We start from the raw sequence: 19475 nt of genomic DNA on the forward strand, positions 1-19475 counted from the left end.
CTGCAAAGTTTGCAAATAATTATCTAGAATAATGTAAACGAGCTCAACTAAGGAAGGGTGAATAGGTACCTAACCAATAAAGTAGGTGAAAGGCACCTCTAGTGAATAATATCAAGCTTAACTTCAATTAAGCTTTGGACTCAATTGAAAGGAACGGAGGGATACGGGTGGTGGCTAGAAATTATAAGGGAAAAGTGGTGGGGGCATATGCAAAGATGGCTTTAAAGACATAATGGGACAGCTCAATGGAAAGATGATTGTCCATAAAATTTATATGTATTTGTTGAAAATGACAAGATTGGTATTTGAGTAATGAAGATTCTATATTTTACTTTAAAAAAAAGTTTAACATATATATAAATATTATAATAACTAAAATTAAACTAATAAATATCCAATTGTAATTTTTTTTCAACAAAACTTTTTTTGTATTATATTCTTTATATATTTAAATTGTTACATGCCAATATTTAAATATTACAACTCTTTAATTTGAGTTTATTTATTATAAATGATTATCAATTTAAAATGAATAAATTTGCTATCTCTTTGTCTAAAAAACATATAAATTTAAATTTAACATATACACGAGTATTATAACAACTAAAATCAAATTAATAAATATCAATATTTTTCTTTTTTATTTGACCAAACTTTTTTCATATTATATTCTTCATGTTTTTATTTTATTTTATTTTAAATTATTACATGCCAAACTAATATTACATGCTTAATATATTCATTTTATTATACATATATATACATATTAACATATTTATAATTATAAGTTTTATTTTTATATGTGGTATCTAAATTTTTTTCAATTATTAGTAGATTTGATATGTTTTGATAAAAATAAAAATAATTTATTACATAAAAATATTATTTCATGTGATTATTTGATAACATTGACTTTTTTAAAGATAAAATAATTTTTAAATAAAGTTTATAATGAAATAATTAACGGATGAGTAAGAAAAATATCTAATTATCTTGTGAAATTGAAGAGTTTGAGACAAATTATCTATTTTTTAAATTAATGAATTTTAATTAAATCATGCTTGCAAAATGATGAATCAAAGGCTTCCTGCACACGCCGACAGAAAATAAAATTAAAAACTATCAAAATACATTGGAAAAAAATTGAAATAGAAAAAATAGAGTCCTCCTTTTAGGTTTCAAACACTTTTGACTACGCTTTTCTCTTTTCTTGCTGCTCCTTCCCCTTTAGGAGACAGAACACTGACTGTAAATTAAAAGGTTTGAAAGAAAAAACCTACGCTGCTTTTTTTATGCAAAAAAGAAAAAAAAACCTACACTTAAAAAGAAATAATAGTAATTCCCTGCCTTCATTTGGTAACCCTTTTAACTAATACGAGGTTTTTACACGTGGATACTGTTTGGGTTATGGGTGAAATTTCTCTTTGCAGATTGTTTTGAGAAGGCGAAATCCCGAAGAAATTGAGTTTGTTGAAGCATCAGATATGGTGGGTTTCCCCTTTGAACTCCCAAGTGTTTTTGTTCCTTTCAAATTTTAAACATACAACTTTGGATAGTTACGGTTTAAGGTTTTTTTTTTTTTTTTTTTTTTTGTTTCTGCCTTGTTATTTAGAAACAGTGGATAACACCCTTTCTTTCCCTTACATTTTCAAAAGAAAAGGCGGTTTCTTCCCCCAATTATTTGTTCTCCAGCAAGAATCAAGTAGGATTTAGGGTTTATATGTGAAATGTGATATTATTTAATTATATTGGGAATGAGGGTTTATATGCAAAATGTGATATATTTAATTTTTTTGCATACTTTTTCTGTTTTATTTATTTTTGACAATGGACTTTGCTTCGGTATTCATGGTCAGTCGGATATTAGGAAGTGGTTTATGAAAGCGCACGATAAAGGCAAAGGCAATGGTAATGGCAGTGCCTCAAAGCCACAAAATGCGGCGCCAACTAATACAGAGTCTGTGAGTATATCTTTTTTGGTCCTTTTTATGTGTATTTTTATTTCTTCCAGTATAAGAATTAGGCATGATTTTTTTTTTCTTAGAATTTTGATTATAGTGTTCAAAATTGATTGAATTCCATGTATTTCCATCTGGTGATTCTGTTTTGGTTGTTTCATAATTCTGGGATGAATTACTGCTACTCATTGTTTGGTTGCTGAGAGTAAGAGTACGCTGAAAGAAGAGGAATATCATTTGATGGTATTCTTGTTCCATAAGGCCCAGTTGAGAGCTTATTTCTTATTTTGTTTCCTGAATTAGAACTTTTACAACCAATTTTAATAAATGATATATAAAGAAAAGCAAAACAAAAGGAGCTTCAAGTGATATGTTTTCCCTGGCTTCATAAGCAACCAACCAAAACTGCAGCTTTGGTTTACCATTTTAATACGAAAATAAGCATTTGCATTACCAACATGGAGATGCTATGTGTCACATGAGATAAGCTTTATTCTTTTCAAGGAGCAAGAACAGGGAGGGGTTTGCATGAATAAGCGAAGGCCCCCTATAGGGCCAGCCAAAATTCTAATGTTTGGCTCAATATATACATAATGGGCTGGCTGCATGTTAACTCTAGTACTTAGAGGAAAATGAAATCGAAGAAAGCATAAATGAGCTGATATGAAGCTCTCTATTTCTATGTTCTTGGCCCAATATTATCATGAAGATGTCTGTGTAACTTAGTCTTAAATGATTATTTATTTATATTCTTTTTTTTTTCGTTGCAATTAATCAAGGTACCTGGAGGCCAAGAAAATTCTGGCAGAAGAAAAACTAGCAAATATTTTCCTGCAGAAAAACAAAAGGCAAAGGTTGAACAGGGAACAGCTGAACTTCCAGCTAAGAGAAAAGTTCAAAATGACAGTATTGAAAAACCCTCACCTTTGAAGAAACCAAGCAGAGCTGATGTTGATGATGACTTTGTTCTGCCCAAATCTAAGAACTCTGTGGATGTTACTCGGAGTAAGAAACTGAAGAGTGTTTCTGGCAGGGCTGTTGCACAAAAAGCTGTAGATGTTTATGACAGTGATGAAGATGATGCTAAAGATTTGGAGTCTCCTGTAAAGTCTGGTGGAAGGGGTCGTGGTGGCAGGGGTGCATCAGTGGGACCAGCTAGCGGACGAGGCAGAGGTGGTGGACGAGGTGGATTTATGAATTTTGGAGAAAGGAAAGATCCTCCTCATAAAGGAGAGAAGGTGAAGATATAAAAGAAATGTATGATTTAATCATTATTGGTGGTGTATTAATCTTGGTTAACGCAGAATTTCTGTCATTCAGGATGTCCCTGAAGGTGCTCCTGATTGCTTAGCTGGTCTAACTTTTGTAATTAGTGGAACACTTGACAGGTATCTTATATGTTATTAATATGGATATGTGTATGCTTATTCCACTTGCTCTCATATGTAAAACTATTCTCAATGCACATTCTTCTCTTCATCATGGAGCAATAAACCATCTTTTTCTAGGAAGATTTTTATTATTATACTGCTTGTGGTTATTTTTTTATGTTTTTATATTTTTTTTTTATGGATGATTTTCCTTGATGGTATTGGTCCTTCATGCTATCACAGTCATTGAACTTTGACCTTACAGTTTAGAAAGAGAGGAAGCTGAGGACTTGATCAAACGCTTTGGTGGTCGTGTTACTGGATCTGTCAGCAAAAAAACGGTTATTCCATAATTCTATCTGACAATAGCTTCACTTCTGCCCAATTTTGGAAATTAACATTGTCCATTTGCAGAATTATCTTTTATGTGATGAAGATATTGGAGGTCGAAAGTCCTCTAAAGCCAAAGAGCTTGGGTTTGTTATCTCCCTCATTGGAAAATTTTAGTTTTGAGTTTTTTATGCCTTGTTACTTTTGTTTATGTGTGGTTTCTCTTTCTTATTGTAGCACTACTTTTCTTACTGAGGATGGATTGTTTGACATGATCCGTGCATCAAATCATGGAAAATCTCATTTGAAAGAAGAGTCAAAAAAATCTGCTGTCAACATTGCTACTTCTCCACCTAAGAAGAGCCCCCAGAAAGCGGAAGTGAAGAGTATGCCCCAAATGTCTATGCGCTTTTAGATTTGGTGCATCTTTTTTGTGGTCAACTACATATACCAGTATATGTATTTGTTGTAGTATGGCTATTAATTACATGAAGCGAGATGGTGAATTTTGACTACTTTTACTTGCCAAAAGACTTTTATTCTTGCCAGGGCATGACTATTACTTACAAGAAGCGAGATGGGGAATTTTGACTACTTTTACTTGCCAAATGACTTTTATTCTTGTCAGCGTAAACTTGGGATGAGATGAATTGTCACTGTTAACAATTATTTTATCATGTGTAAAATATATTTTGAGGTTATGACTGGTGGTTTGATTGTGGGTGTGAAATATGGAGTTTGGCATTTGCTATCCGTATAAATTTGCCCTTTTTGTACCCGTCCATTTGTTTACTACTATGGCTCAGGCTTGATGCCAAAGAATCCACCTTTCTTTTGTTGCAACCCTTGTCCTTGAGTTTTAATATTAGATAATATTCTCATTTTATTTTATATACTTGTATTCTGTGCTGTAATATAATGGATTCTGGAATGTAGGCCTTCTTGTTCCTTTTCATACTTTCCATCCATTAAGTCTTAGCAGAATAAGATCTTTTAGAGTATTGACACAGGAAAATTAAAACATGCCAAACTGCAACTAGATTAGAAGGACATATGACTATTTGCTGACATAAGTTGATAAACTAGTTTTTCTATTTTATCATGATTGTGCAGCACTTATTAGAAGTTGATGTTCCTTGTGTTTGGTTAAAATCCTTTGACATGAAAGTTTTGAAGACAGATAGAGAATCTAGGGAATGGAAGAAAAAACATTTATCAAGTAGTTAACAAGTGTAGAGTGAGTTGTAATGCTATTTTTTGATAGCTGCTTATGTAAACTAGCTGATTCTTTAGATGAGCTCTGATGCACATTAGCATTTTGAGTTACATAAATGGCGTTGAAGACAATTGACTTTGAATCTGGAGTTTTTACTTTCTGGTGCATTTTCTGAGCTTTTACTTTCATTGTTAATATTGCATGCCTGCTCCTCAATGGCAGTGGTTTCTCTACTGTGGTCATACTGTCGCTTTCTGCTCTTCTGGTATCCATAGTTAAGCCAATCTATCTATTATATCCTTTTTTTCTTGTTTCTTTCAAATTGAATATGAATGTTTGGCCACTGTTGTATATAGCTAGATTTATATTCAATTAGTCCATGATACTAATATATTGCCGACCATTTTTGTCCTATGTATTTCTCTCTTTGAATTGCGTATATAGTTGCATTTGTATGGATGGACTTTGAATGCCATTAATTTTAGTCCCATTTTCGTCAACTTATCTTGCATATTCCATTGGCAATTCTTCATCTCAGAGTTATCCAAAAGTCCAAGCAAAAGTGTCTCATCTGCAAAGCAGAGAGGTCAACCAATCCAGCATTCTTCTCTGACATGGACTGAAAAATATAGGCCAAAAGTTCCAAATGAAATCACTGGGAATCAATCATTGGTATGAGTGTCTACCCTATCATCCTTTATTATCATACATTTTTACATTAGTTTCTCTCTTCAGAAGACTAGTAGCTATGTTGCTTTTTTTTCCTAAAGTACTCCTGGTGTAGACATATATGATGCTTCAAAGTGGCCATTGCCACAGGGTCTTGACCTCCAAATGAGTAAAAACTTTCAAAAAAAATTGAATGCATCCCTGTTACACACAAACCCATGTCCAAGAGTACCGAGTCTGAGCAATATATACTAGAAGCTTTCTCATTATAATCTCTTTCTGTCATGGCTGCAGGTTAACCAGCTCCATAATTGGTTGGCACATTGGAACGAGCAATTTCTTGGTACTGGAAGTAAGGGAAAGGGTAAAAAGCAAAATGATACTGGTGCCAAAAAGGCTATTCTATTAAGTGGAACACCTGGAATTGGGAAAACTACATCAGCAAAGTTGGTTAGTCAGATGCTAGGTTTCCAGACCATTGAGGTGGAGTTTATTTTACCTAAAGCAATCTTGATTATGAGTTTAAATTCAGATTACCCTGCAGAAAACTATATGCCTGTTCTTGATGTGTATCCTGTATAGGTAAATGCTAGTGACAGTCGTGGAAAGGCTGATGCCAGTATTTCTAAAGGAATTGGTGGAAGCAATGCAAATTCAATAAAGGAACTAGTTAGCAATGAAGCCTTGAGTGTTAATATGGATCGGTTTGTTTTTGTTCTTATGGAATCTTGGATCATTGCGTAGGCAATTTATAAATTTTTTATATATTTTCTCTCTCAAGTTAAATTTTTTCATGGAAATTGCAGTTCAAAACATCCAAAGACTGTCCTGATTATGGATGAGGTGGATGGCATGTCTGCTGGTGATAGAGGTGGAATAGCTGATCTTATTGCCAGCATAAAGATTTCCAAAATCCCAATCATTTGCATTTGTAATGACCGCTACAGTCAGAAACTGAAGAGTCTTGTAAACTACTGCTTACTTCTTAGTTTCCGTAAACCTACCAAACAGCAGGTAATCTTTATTATTTCTTTTAGTTTTTCCTTTTGGAGTTTTCATAGTTGTTTCCTTTAACTTCTGCCTATCTTGTGATTGGACTCAAATCAATTTACTTACTATAATGTGGCTTTTATTGTCCTATTTCTTGTACTTGCTGTTGTCTTGCCTTTTCTGTCATGCAGTAACATGTGAATAATCAATTGAAAAACTTTCATGTCTTTATATTTTCTGCTGACACTTGTATTTGTTCTCTTGCACCCTTGAACGAATCAAGATACAACAACAACAAGAAGCAGCAAGAGCAAAACCTCTACACACTGCATAGATTAGCCACAAAGCCTTTCTCTGATCAAGATATTTCAGTAAAACTTTTAAAAGTGTGGGGTGTTTTTGCATCCAACCTTTCAGATTTTTTCCTGACTTTACTAGTTGATTTGAGCTTGTTAGAATCTCGAATCTAGCAAATGAAGAAGTTTTATTCAGGGATGTACAGTTTTTGTAGGGCCAGTATGTGCCATTTTTTTACTAAAACAAGTACAATCAAGCCTATGTTTTATCTTGCTTTCAGCATTGGACTGTGCAAGTGATTTCAGCTTTGCTGGTTCATTTTTGGCAACAATGGCTGAAATCTTGTGCCTGCCAATACCAAAAATTCTTATAATGATACTGAATCATGGATTCAACCCTAGCTCTAAACAAAGTCTTCATTCTTACAAGTCACAGCTTTGCTGGATCAAAGAGTCAAATACCTGCTATCATTGAAGCTAAATAGTAAATGTTCTGATTTTTATCTTGGACTTTGAAGTGCCTTGATTTCTAATTTGATGAAGAATTGGAGTACAAGGAATGTATTATCTGAAGCCTTGCTCTAAAGATCTATCACCAGCTTCAAGCTTTGAGTAGCCATGACTCCAATAACCCTCTTCTTTTTTGGTTTTTTGGAATGCTCCAATCACCGTCTTCTCTGGAATTAACACAGAAAAAGAGACCCATGCTTCACTCAAGAGAGATACAGAGATGGATTGGGTTGATGTTAATGTTTAATGATGTTCAGCATTCAATGAATTAATTATGAAATCTCATATGTTTGTGTTTGTCTGTGATACAAATGAAATGCAAATCATTCTGTTTTAAAGAAGATACTTGAACCATAATTTGGTTTTGCTGCTGTATGTGTTATTTTTAGTTTCATGGAGCTTCAGATTATGGTACCTATTGACATATGAAGAGTTCAAATATAATACATAGGAAATGCAATTTGATCAAACTTTACTGTTATTCATGTGGATTAACTTAAATAGTTTCTGCTTATTAACTACTGTTTTAGTGCAATTATTGTTGTTGAGTCCTACGATCTGTTAAATGAAGATAAGTCTCAATTACTTAAATGTTTGTGCATTTGTATCCCTATATGGATATGGGCATGGATTTGTGACAACAAATAATATATTTGTAGTGCAATTTTGTCTATTGAAACTCTACCACCCTGCAAAAAAAGAAGGAAAAATAAAATAAATAAATAAATAAATAATTAATGCAGTTAGTATGACGTTCCATTTCTACCTATCTCTGTCTTCCTTCTTTTTGCAATTGGGGTGGGGGTTGGATTCTCTCTTCTGAGAAAAATATCATCATGCTAGTTTCTAACTCTGAATTTTGTGCATGGCAGATGGCCAAGAGGTTAATGCAAGTTGCAAATGCAGAAGGCCTTCAAGTTAATGAGGTAAAAGTCACATGGAGGGTATTGCTGTTCCGTGGCTGTACATGTTCTTTTCACTATTGCTCTTCTGAATGGTTTATATTATGCTTCAGTCATGATTTAGTAATGGATTTTCTTGATTCTTACTTATTAAACACCGAACACCTTGTTTCTCTCTCTCTCACTTTCTCCTTTTTTTTGGGTGGTGAGGTCATTTGTTATCTATTAAGTTTTTGGAAAAAGTGTAAGCTAATTGAATGGAAGGTTGTCTTTTTCTCTCTCTCTCTCTTTTTTTTTTTTGTAAGTTGGATCAATTTACTTTTTGAAGCTCAGCAGGTTTTTTCTTTTTCCTTTTTGTAACCTTCAGTAGTCACTTTTAGGCATAAGCTGCAGATATTTTTCTTATGATTAGTCTTTTGTTAGTGTCACTAAAATCTTTTCTGGTTTTCCCTCCCCCTCTATCCTCCCCCCCAATTTTTTAAAAAAATATTTTCCAGATTGCTCTTGAGGAACTTGCAGAAAGAGTGAATGGAGATATGCGAATGGCCCTGAATCAACTGCAGTACATGAGTCTGTCCACGTCAGTCATTAAGTATGATGACATAAGGCAACGTCTCCTTACCAGTTCCAAGGATGAAGATATTTCACCCTTCACGGCTGTTGATAAGTATGACTTCAGAGATTATAACTTTTGCTGAATGTTGCTGTTTTATTGATGTTTCCTGCTGATGCTTCTCTTTGTGTTTTTTTTTTTCTAAAATATTTATAATAAACTTTAGGCTCTTCTAGTTATTATTTCTCTCTCTCTCTCTCTCTCTCTCTCTCTTATTGTTTGACAATGTGGGGGAATGAGATGTTATTTTTTTTTTTTAAGATGTTTCTAAGTCATGGATCAAGCACATCCTATTTCTTAGATAGTTTTTCTCTTAATATTTCTCACCCTTTTCATTTTCAATAACTCAATGGTTTAGATAAGAACAAATTCCAGTTTTCTAGGTCAAAAAATTCTTTCACAAAATAACCCATCTTTTTGTGTTTTATTGGTTTGGTGATGTTAAGTATAGAATTTTGGTTCCTTACAACTATGTCTCCATTAGGTTGTATGTTATTGGCACAAGCAATATTTGTTGTTGAAAAGAATTTTGATTCAATCTAATTGATCTTTTTTCTTTTCAATTGGAAAGTTCCTAATAATGAGGCATTTACAAATGTTCAATTGCGCTTGCAGACTTAATGGATTTTGCCTCTCTTGAAGCCTATGGTAATCAATATGTTTCAGTTACTAACATCTTTCTCCCTTCCCATGGCGCCCATTTGAATTGTTGTCATTTTAGGCTGTTTGGCTTTAATGGAGGAAAGTTGAGAATGGATGAACGAATTGACCTGAGCATGAGTGATCCTGATCTAGTTCCACTTCTTGTTCAGGTTATTCTTTTTCTTGCTTCTCTTCCTGGATATGATTGCAATTATTGAATTATGAAAGATTTTTAGATTCTTTCGAGAAGTCTCAAATCCATTATGTACATGATTTTTGGACTCTCCAGAAGAATGAAAAAACATAGAAAACTTTAATTCTTGTGTTGTACACTGCCCTATTTTCATGGAATGTAGCCCCATTGGTTTATTATTTCTAATGCTGAAGTATTTCTTAGAACTTTGAAGACTATGATATAATATCTGGAAGATGGTAATAAATCAAAGTAGGAAAATTTGTCTGGAAATGTTCCTATTCATTTTTTCCTCTTTGTTGTTTTGGGTTCAGTAGGTGGGCTTTGCTCCAACTATAATTACCACCTCAATACCAAAATGGTCCTCGTAAAGGCAGTGCCTTTCCTGGGTCCTAGGATTACCTACTGAGGACATTATGCTCATTTTAGTTGGTGTCCTTCCAAAAATGCTTTCCAACTTATGAATAATGTTTGGGCTAGTGAGAATTCCTTTGCATTTTGTGGACTCTGTTGCTAAGTCATCCGAATGTCTGGAGAATACAAGTCCTTAGCTTGAAAGTTGCATACTGTAGTCTTTCTGTTTGTCTCTACTGTGAATGTACGTTTTAGGTTTTACAAATGCAGTTGCATTCTTTTGCCTGCACTTGTTTGATTAATTTTTCTATTTTTTGTTTTGCCTAAAATATCATCTTATTTTCTCAGATACTTGCATATTTCATGGGACAAAGTTACCTGTAGCACATGTCACAACTAATTGTCTATCGTTGTTTGAGGTGTGACTAGGTTTTTATCATATGGCAGGAAAATTATATCAATTATAGGCCGAGTTCAATTGGTAAAGATGACAGTGGGATGAAAAGAATGAAATCGATTGCCCGAGCTGCTGAGTCTATTGGTGATGGTGATATAATCAATGTTCAGATTCGAAGATATCGGCAGTGGCAGCTCTCACAAACTGCTTCCCTTTCATCGTGTATCATTCCGTATGTGTTTAATTTTTCAGGCTTTAAACTATCAAGAGTCTTCAAAATATTTTCTTTTTGCACTGAGTGATATTTTCCAATATTGTTGTGTTTCATCAGTGCTGCCTTATTACATGGACAAAGGGAGACACTTGAACAGGTAATTAGTGTTATGATGAAGCTTCTTGATATTAATTATGACTTCTTCATGCACTGCCATCATTGTTTCTGTCTTAACATAATCTTTTTGTTTAAAAAAACGGTTAAAATAAACTTCTTACAATATGCTTCTGCAAGGTTGACAAATACCATATGGAAGGTGCTTTAGCCTTTAAATTCCATGCATACATCATTTTTCAATCCAAAATATTGAAGCCTTCTATATCCTTTGTCTGATCATTGCTAGCTCGGTCTTTATCCTTCTATGATTGATATGGTTATAAGGTTTCTTCTCGTTCCCCTACTACAACTCACTAGCTTGATTCTGCCTCACAAAAATGTTGAATAAGCCTTCCAACCTTGGCAGATTATTTAATTAACTCCTTGTGTTTCATTGAGTTCAATCTGATCCACCTACTATTATTTTTGTTGGAATGAGTGAATTCTTTAACGTAGTGATTATGAATTTATGACTCGTGCCACTGCCTCTATCTTCTCAGTGAGTGTGTGGTTGTTCTCTTCACAGCATAACCATCAATTTCTCAATCACAGTTGCTTAGAAACCATCTTACAGAACAACCTAAACTGCCACTGATACCCTTGAAACCTACAACCAAAACCAAACTACATTTTTTTTACATCTACTCCTACCCTGGCTCAAAAACAAAAGCCAATCCCAAAAGAATGTTACATCGGAATTGCTCTAATATAGCTCAATGTGCTCTGGAACACAACCTAGTGGAAAAATCAAGACAATTAAGAAGGGAAATAGTTACTTCCAACACTGTAATGCCCGTCTTAAATTCCAGTTAATCACAATTAAGAGAATTGATTAAAGGACACAAATCGAGCATCATGTAAGGCAATATGCTTCTGCCTTGGGGAGAGCTAGAGTCTCAACTCTCAAGTTTGAAAAAAGGGGGGATTGAGCAGAGATAGGGGATGACAGAACAGTCATGAAATGAGAAAGACACAAGAAAATGTTATTTTGGCCACTCTGCTTTGGTGGCTTCTTTTAGCTTTTAATTTCACCTTTGCCACTTGTCTTCATGGACCTGCATATAGTAAGCAGTGTTTGATGCATTAAAATTCAAAGAAGTTGCTAACACATGCATTTACAAAATTGCCTTTATTGGGATGAAAAGTTTGAAGCTTAACTTTTTGCACTTGCAGTTTCTTGACAATGAAGATATCATGTTAAAATTTAGATATGTCCTAATATTGGAGGCTGGCTTCTTATCCACAGGGAGAACGGAATTTTAATAGATTTGGTGGGTGGCTAGGAAAGAATTCAACTATGAGCAAAAATTATAGGCTGTTGGAGGATTTTCATGTTCATGTTCTTGCTTCTCGTGAATCTAGTTCTGGAAGGTAATTCTTAGATCTGTTTTATAACTTTCTGTCATAATGTGTTTTTAACAATGTCAGGTTATGGGTGTGTAGCAGATGCATGCTTCAAAACATGCTAGCATTATTTAGATTTCATTATTCATATTCCCCATTGATGTCCATGACTTGATCTTTGATAAATGATAAACTATTAAAATGCTTGAGTTGTCTGTAGTGATTTGTTTTTCTTATCTCATCATTTGTTGCATTCACATTGGCAAGTTTGACAGATAAACTACTGAATCGGAGAACAAAATATTGAAGTCTGACTAGGTGTACTTTCCGATGCCGCTGTTGACATGCTAACTTGAAGATTAAGCAGCTGTGATAAAAACCAACATTACATACTCATTTTACGAAATGCCTTGCATAATCTAATTGTGCCAATAATTTAAAGGAAATAATGCCGATTGACATTATTTTTTATCAAAATTTTTGTCTAAGATCTGTTTTGTGGCAAGTTTGATTAATTTATGGGCATTTGCTATCAATATTTGAAGTCTTAAAGTGTCGAGAGAGATGGAAAGTGAGAAATTAACAGCTCACTTTGCATTCATTTGCATTTTTTCCATGCTTGTATATGTGAATGCTCATGTCTATACATATAGATTGTTGCATGCTTGTGTCACAGCCACAGCCTTCATAAAAATTATACCATTCATTGAGAAGAACCAACATAGGAGGATAGCTAAAGAAGGGGACAGCTTGCCCTAGCTGTCATGGTATTTTTATGATTTCCTTAAATACAACATGGTCTTATTTCATCTGAGTTGCATTTCAATTACCTCATCTCATTATATATATATATATATATATATATATATATTATAACCATTGTAAGTTGCATAATAATCTTGTGTTGTAAATGATACAGAGAGACCCTTCGACTTGACTATCTTACAGCTCTTCTGAAAAGATTGACTAATCCTCTTCGAGACAAGCCTAAGGTTTGAAACTTGTGTTTTTCATCTGTTATGTATTTAACATGTAAGCATTTTGTAACCCTAGTCCCTAGGCTGGCCATAGGTGCTGTTACAAGTTATGGTTCCCATAAAATGTCCCCATATCAGAGTGAGGTCTATTCATTTATTTGTTTTTTGTACTGTGCTGAAGCAACTAGAGATGTAATACTAGGTGTTTGACCAGTGGTTCTATCACCTAATTTATTTCATGCCTCTAGTTTGAGCAGCTATTAAACTAATGTTATTTTCACTTTGCCTTTCTTAATTATATAAAAACAACTCATCAGCTCTTTGTTTTCTAGTGGTTTTTATTTCTTTTAAAGGAAAGAGGAGAAAATTCTTCCCATGCTTATGTTATTCTTGTCCACCCTTTCTCCCCACCTACCTATTTCATTGGCTCCTTTTTTGTTGGATTTGTGCGTTTGAGAGATGGGTGGTGTGTGAAGGGGTTGTGCCCTTCAGCTTTTGATCTGTATCCCTTATGGTGAGGTGTCCTTGAGCACCTCACATTTTGCTCTTTACTGCTTTTGCTTCTCTTCTGCATAATGCCTGATTTTTGGGCATATTTTGTTCTCCTTGTACCTGAGATTTCTCCTTTTTCCCAGTTTTTCATATATTTTATTTTTGTTCTCCCTTTATAGTGGTGCATGTATGTATATACAAACATCTTGATGTGTTTGCATTTGGCCTTAGTGCCTTGTATTATATGCAAGAGATTTCTGTTTTAATTATTTTTATTTTTCTTCTTCATGGACCAGGATGAAGCTGTTAAGGAGGTTGTAGAGTTTATGAATGCTTACTCGATAAGCCAGGAGGATTTTGATACTGTTGTGGAGTTATCTAAATTCCAGGTAACTCTACTTCTTTTTCCATCTTCTATATAACATACATATTTTCTTTTTCTCATGTTTCCAACATACCCTTTTTCAAATAATTTGTGCTCAGGGGCATTTGAATCCACTGGAGGGCATTCCAACAGCTGTCAAAGCAGCTCTGACAAGAGCATACAATGAAGGAAGCAAAACGCGAATGGTACGAGCTGCAGATTTAGTAACTCTCCCTGGAATTAAAAAGGCCCCTAAGAAGCGAATTGCTGCAATTCTAGAACCATCAGATGATATATTAGGGGAGGAGAATGGTGACACATTGCCAGAAAATGAAGAGAATGCTTCAGATACTGAGAACTTGGGTAATAATTTGTGTTGAATATTGATTTTGATTGATTTCCCTTATTTTATAGCTGTTTTGCATTGCATTCATAAATTTCCCATCTTTCAATTGTCTGTTTAGCAAAATTAAGGTGGCACTTGTTTTTACCCGCTTTTGACCTGACAGCATCTTGCTAGAGGTCTCTACCATCTGATTCGAAGAAAAATAACTCATCAACAGACTAAAAAATAGAAATAGAAACATGCATGCCATTGAACCTACTAACGTGGCAGGGGAAATATGTTTTACTGCTTTCTGCTGAGACATTAAAAATCCATTTGGTGGACAAGAACAGAGGATTTCCCATTGGATCAGGGAAAATTGTGATGCTATTGACATTAAAGTCAAAGAAGAAAGTTTCTAAGTGAAGGTATAGAAAAGTCGTCTAAAATTGCATGCTTTTCTCCCACTGATCTATATGATCTAAAGTCTTGTATAAAGTCTTAACCATTTGGGTTTTCCTTTTTCTATCCATAAACCCCACTGTAGCTATCTATCATTGCCTAAGCCTTATCCCCCCTTGGTTTGAACTTGAGTTCTCAAATTGAAAGTCTCTTACACCCTCACACCCTTTCTCAAGGTATAAACTTGAGAGTTGAGACTTTCCTTTTGAAAGTCCTAAGCTCTAATAGGTTGGGAATATGGGTAACACAAAAGAAGTATGTTGTAACAAGTCTCCTAAGGACTGGGGTAGTTTTCTCCGAAAAGACAAGAAAAGGGAAATGTACACAGTTTTCTAGTTGTTATATTTACAAATGAATATCTGAATATGTACTGTTCATTAAGTAATTATGTTTTTTCCTTGCCTTATCTTTTGACACACCAGAAGACACTACCAATGGTGAGAAGTTGCAGGCGGAACTTCAGAGTCTGAATTCCAGAGGTTGTTGATATTCTCTCATCCTTTTGTTTTTGAATAGCAAGTGATTATTGTATAATAGTAAATTTGTTCCAATCTTACCAGTTAATTGTTTTTAATGCTTTGCCCTTCCCCCCCCCAGGAATTGAAGTACAAATGGAGTTGAAAGGGACAGGAAACTCAAGTGCTAAGAAGGGGCTGGTTGGTCGAGGAAAAGGTGGGAAGGGATCTGCTGAAAAGAAAGGCGGGCGTGGTTCAGGGGCCGGAGTGAAGAGAAAAAGATGAGAAGTGAGTATTAGAGTGGACATTTTACAATTTTGGCAGCGTTTATAAGCAGTGAAAGTAAGCATGGCCTCTTGCTCTTAGGATTATAGGTGTTTCCTTGCTTTTTAGTAGTGTGGAGGAGAATATCATTCCTTTTCCTATGGTTTGATGCAAAAATATGTTTTGAGCTTTTTGAGCATGTTATGAAATGGTGGATTGCCCTTTGAACCTTCATTTTGGATGAAGGCATCTTACATTCACTTTCAATCAAAGAATCCAAGTCCTAGTGGGTGCTGCTGATTCTGCTCTCTATTTTTGTATTCTCTCTTTGGGTATATTAGTTGGCTATGTATATTGACAACGTTCACCGTAATCAAGTGGAATGAAATATTTTACTCCGCATAAGTGGCTTTCATAATTTTTGTCCAATTTTGATTTAGGAGATAAATATGAGCAAAGAACAATGATTTAAATTTTTTTTTTTTTTTATATTAAAATTTTAAAATTTTGTTCTATCTAGTGTAATGTTTTTTAATGTCAAAAAGCTCAAAAAAATGTATAAAAAATAGTACAAAGTGTTTAAATGTAAAATGATGGTTTTGATTTTGAAGGATGGAATGAATGTATTTATGTATACATAAAAACTAGACGAGTGTTCGTGTTTCATTGCAGAAAAGTTGTGTATCATGCTACTATCAACAAACGAGGAAGCTATCGATTCAAAAGGTCAGATTGATGGAAGTTCAAATTTAAGCAAGTTTAGCTCTACGTCTACATTTTGTGAACAATGTGAAAGTAACTAAGGCTTGATTGAAAAATCTTACAAGGCGCATAGTCCATTGAAAGTTTAGATATTGATTTTATAAGGATTAATTAAAAAAATTCTTAAGTATTTATTATTCTCGCATCTTTTTAAAGTTCATTTGATAAAAAAAATAAGTATAAAATTTAACTGTAAAAATAAAAGTAAAAAAAGCATAAAAATATAAAGTTAAGTAAATAAGAAAATGGACAAGAAATGTTAAATATAATAGCTAAATCAAGGAAAAAAAAACAAATTTAAAATAAAATTAAAGTGATAAAAATGCAAAATACAAATAATATTACAAAACCGAAAATTCTTAACTAACCTAGACTAAATTGTAACTTACAACATAATATGGAATCTAAATGGTGACAAGGTAATGAACTAAAGTTCAAAAATTACAAAATCAAGTAAAGAACTATAATAAAGACAAGTATGAAATTAAAATAATAATAATAAAAAAAACAAGATTTAACATGAAAAATGTTGAAACCTAATGCCAAAATCTAGAAATTCAAATGGATTGATGGAAAATGGAACTAAATCATGTAAAACTAAATGGATATAAGTTGTAAATTGAAAGAAACTCAATGAACATCATAAGATTTCAAATTGAAGAATAAAAGCTAATGACAAATTGCGGGATTTAATAAAAGAAAGTAGAAACCAAAATTGATTTTGTAAGTTGGAAACTAACCATTCATGGAAAAAAATTAGATCTACAATTCTCTAGAGAAAATGAACTAAAATTGAACTAAAGCAACCTATATCTATGAGTTATCTACCTAAATCAACAAAAAAATAATATGAATCAACAAAGAAATTAGCTCAATGAACTTCAAAAACAGTGCAGAATATACAAAAACAGGACCTCATAAAAAAAAATTAACCAAACAACAATGAAAAGTATGAAATAAATTGTACAAAATGAAACTAAGAAAAGTAACAAGTAGAAACAAAGATTTAAAGAAAAAAGACTGTAAACAAATCATCAAAGTGGAGATACTTCAATGCTAAACTAGTTGTTCAAAACTGAAATTGTACTATCACTTGCATAGCTTGAACTTCCAAACTTGATCTAGAATGCTGTGGAGTGAGTTTGAAATTGAATTTTTATTATGTTTTATCTCTAAGACTTATGAAACCATGAAAAAAAAATTAAGGAAAAACAAGCAAGCTTTGATAGAGATATGATCCAAAAACAGTAGGTAGGTCAAAGGAGACAAATTCAAAAATAGTTTTATATATCAATGACAAATCAGTAGATTTGAGCCAGAGAATGAATTCAAATAAAAATTTTATTGAAAGATTTTGAAAGAGAATTGAAAAACACTTAAGAAATAATAAAATTGCAATGAAAATCAATGGTAAAAAGCTAGAAATAAAGTGTTTGAAAGTTAAGAATATATAAAGTGCATAAAAGAAAGTAAAGGAAAAAAATTTAAATTCTAAACTAACTCTCTCCAAATGACCAACCCTCTCCCCATATTTATAGGTAGAGGGGAGGAACTTAAGATCCTAAAAGAATTTTAGAAAGATCTCCAATTGGCTGGGCACTTAGAGCATTCTCCTTGGTACACAGCTAGTGCTGCAACACTGGTTCACGTTGGTTTGTTTAGTTCTTCAACAAACTTGTAATCCTTTTTCTTTCTCTTGTGTTTATTGCTTCAAGAAGTCAAATTAAAGACCAATTACAAATCTTGAAAATGCCACATCAACATCCTTTTCTTGGCTCTTGATCCAACTTGTGGAACCTAGTAACTTTAGTGTTCATCTCATGCACCATACACGTCCAAACATCCTTGTGTCTTTCATATATATATGTATATATTTGCAAAAAAAATTCCAAATGCTTTATGAACATTTTTATCCTATATTTTACTAAAAAAAATAATTATGAAAATAATACTAAAAAATAATGCAAGAAAAGTTAAGAAAACTCCTTTGTCAAATTTGTCTATTGACACTAATTTAGGCTATTTGCATAAATTACATAAAAAATCTTTCAAATTTGCATCAAAATCATCCAAAATTTCTCAATTTCATATTTATATCCACACATGAGATAAATGTGCATTTAGGAGTAATTTTGCTAAAAATCCTAAGGAACAACCTAAAATATGAGTAAAATTGCACTAAAAATGAGCATGAAAAAGTTAAAATTTTAGTGTAATAAAATCCCTAAGCTTAAGCTTTTACTTGTCCACAAACAAAGCAAGATTGAGTAAGAATTATACTATACTCTCAATGCTTCATTTAACATGAATGCCTCATGAATTGAACAATAGGTATAACTAAACAAACTCATGAACAAGTGCTAAGATACAAGAATCTACCTATGCTAAAATCATTTCTAACTATGGTTCCACAAGCAAGTAACACTTCTCACACATCGTTACATGAAATCTAATAATGTTAAAACATGAAACTTTAATAACAAAGATCAATAAAGTATGTTCATGTTCCATAACTTTGCTTATCATATCTCTCTCCATTAATGTAGACAAACACATGACCAAGAATCATTTAGGACTTTAATAGACTTGTAATATAAGGTTAGAGTTAAGCTATAATAAGTCATTTAGGCTCAAGTACCCTAACAATGCATCATATGTCAAGGATTATTCATCATTGAGCTCTCAAGGTAGAAAACGTAAGCTTGACTAAAGAATCATCCCCTCAAACTTTGATTTTGCCTATTTTTCTTTTTTTTTTCCTTGCTTTTTCACCACTTTATTGTTTTTGCTTTTCTTTTCTTTTGCAAGCTTGACTTTTTTTTCCCTTTTTCTTTTCATTCTTTTTTCAAGCTTCACCTTTTCTCCTAGATAATGCATAGCTCACAAATGGTGGATGAATATCCTAATGCATTTATAAGGCAAATGACCAAAAAAATAGAAAATAAGTGAATCAAGGCTATAGGCTTGTGATGTGGTTTCAAAACAAAAAAAAAATGATATCAGAACGGTCAAATGGGGTGACTATGAAAATATTATGTCAATAATGACCTAAAAGGCTTAAACGAACCAAAATATCCTATATCATTTCCCTAATCATGTGTCTTCTAGGATTTTACCACGAAAAATGATTAAAATAAATTTTAGAATCATGAACACAACTCTAAAGACTAACTAAAAAATAATCTCACACTCACATAATCAATACTAGATAAAAAATACA

General features: G+C 33.1%; 1 protein-coding gene across 5 annotated transcripts; it reads left to right on the plus strand.

The window, feature by feature from the left end:
- The first annotated feature begins 1173 nt into the window (after positions 1-1173).
- On the plus strand, positions 1174-15911 carry RFC1 (replication factor C1). 5 transcript variants are annotated; one of them, XR_016330403.1, is made up of 23 exons: positions 1174-1487; positions 1857-1961; positions 2738-3196; positions 3279-3346; positions 3594-3669; positions 3743-3804; positions 3896-4044; positions 5413-5546; positions 5838-6026; positions 6126-6247; positions 6350-6557; positions 8212-8265; positions 8739-8908; positions 9576-9666; positions 10491-10672; positions 10772-10811; positions 12057-12181; positions 13074-13146; positions 13920-14012; positions 14107-14350; positions 14604-14740; positions 15197-15253; positions 15372-15911. XR_016330403.1 is itself a non-coding variant. In XM_022909876.2 (23 exons), the coding sequence occupies exons 2-23, from the start codon at positions 1485-1487 to the stop codon at positions 15512-15514; spliced, it is 2847 nt and encodes a 948-aa protein (XP_022765611.2). In that variant the 5' UTR covers positions 1174-1260; positions 1431-1484; the 3' UTR covers positions 15515-15911. The 5 variants fall into 5 exon arrangements, 3 of the variants coding, with proteins under 3 accessions (XP_022765611.2, XP_022765610.2, XP_022765612.2); XR_016330404.1 differs by having other exon boundaries at positions 15200-15253; positions 15372-15453; XM_022909876.2 differs by lacking the exon at positions 14604-14740 and having other exon boundaries at positions 1174-1260; positions 1431-1487.
- Positions 15912-19475: the final 3564 nt, after the last annotated feature.

This window comes from Durio zibethinus, chromosome 19 (assembly GCF_047325235.1).
Source record: "Durio zibethinus cultivar Kanyao isolate XHJ-2024 chromosome 19, ASM4732523v1, whole genome shotgun sequence".
Classification (NCBI taxonomy): domain Eukaryota; kingdom Viridiplantae; phylum Streptophyta; class Magnoliopsida; order Malvales; family Malvaceae; genus Durio; species Durio zibethinus.